General features: G+C 54.6%; 1 protein-coding gene across 1 annotated transcript in view; it reads right to left on the bottom strand.

Annotated features, from left to right (window-relative positions):
• Positions 1–2500, bottom strand: part of CNE04370 (fatty-acid synthase complex protein, putative) — an 8245-nt gene that overhangs the window by 4290 nt on the left and 1455 nt on the right. Inside the window, exons 2-4 of the mRNA XM_571100.2 lie at positions 2423–2500; positions 1426–2359; positions 1–1360 (exon numbers count right to left, since the gene is read on the bottom strand). The exon at positions 1–1360 is cut by the window's left edge and continues 330 nt beyond it; the exon at positions 2423–2500 is cut by the window's right edge and continues 811 nt beyond it. Coding sequence (XP_571100.1) covers positions 1–1360; positions 1426–2359; positions 2423–2500 — 2372 coding nt within the window. The remainder of the gene's footprint in view (positions 1361–1425; positions 2360–2422) is intronic.

Below are 2500 nucleotides of genomic sequence, written 5' to 3'. Positions count from 1 at the left end.
GAGAGACATGGCGTTAGTGTTGGAGTTGAAAGTGAGCTCGACAGCCTTGAAGTCGGCCGCGTGAGGACCGAAAGACCTGGCTGCACCGTAAACGGTGACAGAGACAGCCTTGCCGTTCTCAGACTTGATCACGACAGTCTGGCCAGCTCGGGGGCTGAAGATTCTCCTGAAGGGGTTGGAGATGTAGCCAGCTCCCTGGACGACGTTGACAGAGGTCAAAGCAGCACGAAGCCAGCTAACGTTGGCACCCGCAACGACCTCGAGCCAGTCGTCAAGAGCGGGGACGTTCTTGCCGACCTTGAGAGTCCTGACGTCGCCAGAGACGGACTCGGAAACGAGACCAGCCTTGGGCTTACCGGGTTTGGCGCCGATAAAGTCAATCTCGGGAACCTTGCTCTCGTCATTGTTGTAGAACTCCTTCAAGATCTTCTTGACCAAGAGAGCTTCAATGTTGCCAAGCATGTCCTTGATGGGTTCGTCAACAACAGTAGCGTGCTTGACGGCCATGGGGCCTTGGAGGATACAGACTCTCTGGGGGTCTTGGTCGAAGACGGCTTCAACATCTTCGGCAGCCCAGAGAGAGTCCTTCTTGAACCACACCTCAAAGTTGTTGTCGAGGATAGGGATGAAAGGAACGGGCTTCTGGCCGGGTCGTTGACAGATGGCAAGGAAGAAGGCCTTGTCCTCGGCAGCGACAAGCTGAGACTTGGCTCGAGGGTAAGTGCCAAAGAAAGACTCGATAGTAGGCAAGGGCTTGTCGAGGTCGGAGAAGGACTGGAGAAGGGACTCCTTGGTGCGGATACCGTCGACGCCAGCGAATCTCTCTTCAACTCGCCTCAACCAGTCGCCGACAAGGTTTCGGAGAGAAACGTCGATCCATCTGTCCTGCTTGGCGATGTACATCAACCTGACCATCCTCTTGGTAATCTCCTCGTATGTCATCTTGCCAATGTCGGCAACGACAGTGCCGTCAGACTTCTCGCCGAACCAAGGCTTGTTAAAGTCCTTGTTAAGCCTGTCAATGACATAGTCACGCTTGTTCTCGAGCCAAGCAGCCCTCTTCTCCCTGGGCTGGGCAAAGACGGTGTCGTCAAACTCTCTCCAGAGCTTGACACCTCGGGTGGCAATCTTGTGGATGGGCTCGCCGAGCTCGGATCTGACGGTGAGGATACCACCGGTGGGCCTGTCGTAGGTACCTTCCCACTGGGCGTCGTCAACACCGGGAGCGTCAACAATGAGCTGCTTGACGGAAGCGCTGGTGTCAGCTTCCTTGGCGACCATGACTCGGGAGGCGTAAAGGACACCATCGAAGGGCATAGGCTGGAGACCGAACATCTTGACGGACCATTCACCGGAAAGGCTACGATTTTTTCGTCAGCCAAAAAAAAAAATTAAAAAAATCTAAACTGCAAAGCCACAACTCACTAAGGCCAGACATCTTCGGCACCACCGAAACCGGAGCCGGCAATCAAGCTGATGTTGGGGTTCTGCCTGATCGCAGGGTAAGTAGCGATGATAGGCTGGTGGAAGTCTTCACAAGAGTGGTGACCACCGGCACGACCACCGGTCCACTGCATGATGATGGGGTAGTCTGGGTTGGCAGCGGCTATGTTGACGACCTGCCTGATACCTTCAACGGATCCGGGCTTGAAGGCAATGTGCTTGATACCGGCCTCCTTGAGGGCGGTGATAATTTCAGTAGCCTTCTCAGAGGAGGGGATACCGGCAGCGACACAGAAACCTTCGATAGGGAGACCTTCCTTGCGCATTTCTTGCCAGAGAGGGAACTGGAAGGAGAATTGTCGCTGGTTGATGTACAAAGCGTTGAGTGTGATACCAACTCCGGGCTTGACCCGCCTCTGGATTTCAGCGACCTTGGCTCGAAGAGCCTTGGGGTTGTAGTGACCACCACCGGCAAGTTCAATGTGGTAGCCGGCGTCAAGAGTGGCAGCCACAAGGTTGGCGCCGACGGTGGAGGGGGTCATACCGGCAACCATGATGGGAGGTTTACCGAGCAATCGGGAGAAGGGAGTGTCAATGTGGACCTTGCCGTCAAGAGTCTTGACGAGCTTGGGAGACCATTCCTTGGCCCAGACAGGTTCACGTCGGATCTTGGTAGCGTCGTAGAACTCGGCAGCGGCCTTGCCCTTTTCACCAACGACGACAATCCTGACACCTCGGCCTTCAATGGCACGGCCAGTAAGAGGTCCGATACCACTGTTACCACCGGGTCCAAAGTCGACAGCATGGGTGGCAGTAGAAGGGAAGTTACAAGCCTTGACCCAGTGGATGGGCCTGGTGAAGATCTGGTCACAAAGAGAAGTGGTGAGAGAGATTTCGGAGGATCGGAGGTCAGAGCCTGTTTTTATTTTTATTGTAAGCCTTTGTGAACCCGGATGCGTACACAAAAAAAATGACTTACCGTCCTCAGTGTGGTAGATGGCCATACCTAAAGCCTTGGCATCCCACAATTCCTCGCCCAAGTCCTTCTCAACCTTCT

This window comes from Cryptococcus neoformans (assembly GCF_000091045.1).
Source record: "Cryptococcus neoformans var. neoformans JEC21 chromosome 5 sequence".
Classification (NCBI taxonomy): domain Eukaryota; kingdom Fungi; phylum Basidiomycota; class Tremellomycetes; order Tremellales; family Cryptococcaceae; genus Cryptococcus; species Cryptococcus deneoformans.
The sequence above is the reverse complement of the archived record's forward strand: the minus strand, read 5'-3'. Positions and strand labels throughout refer to the sequence as shown.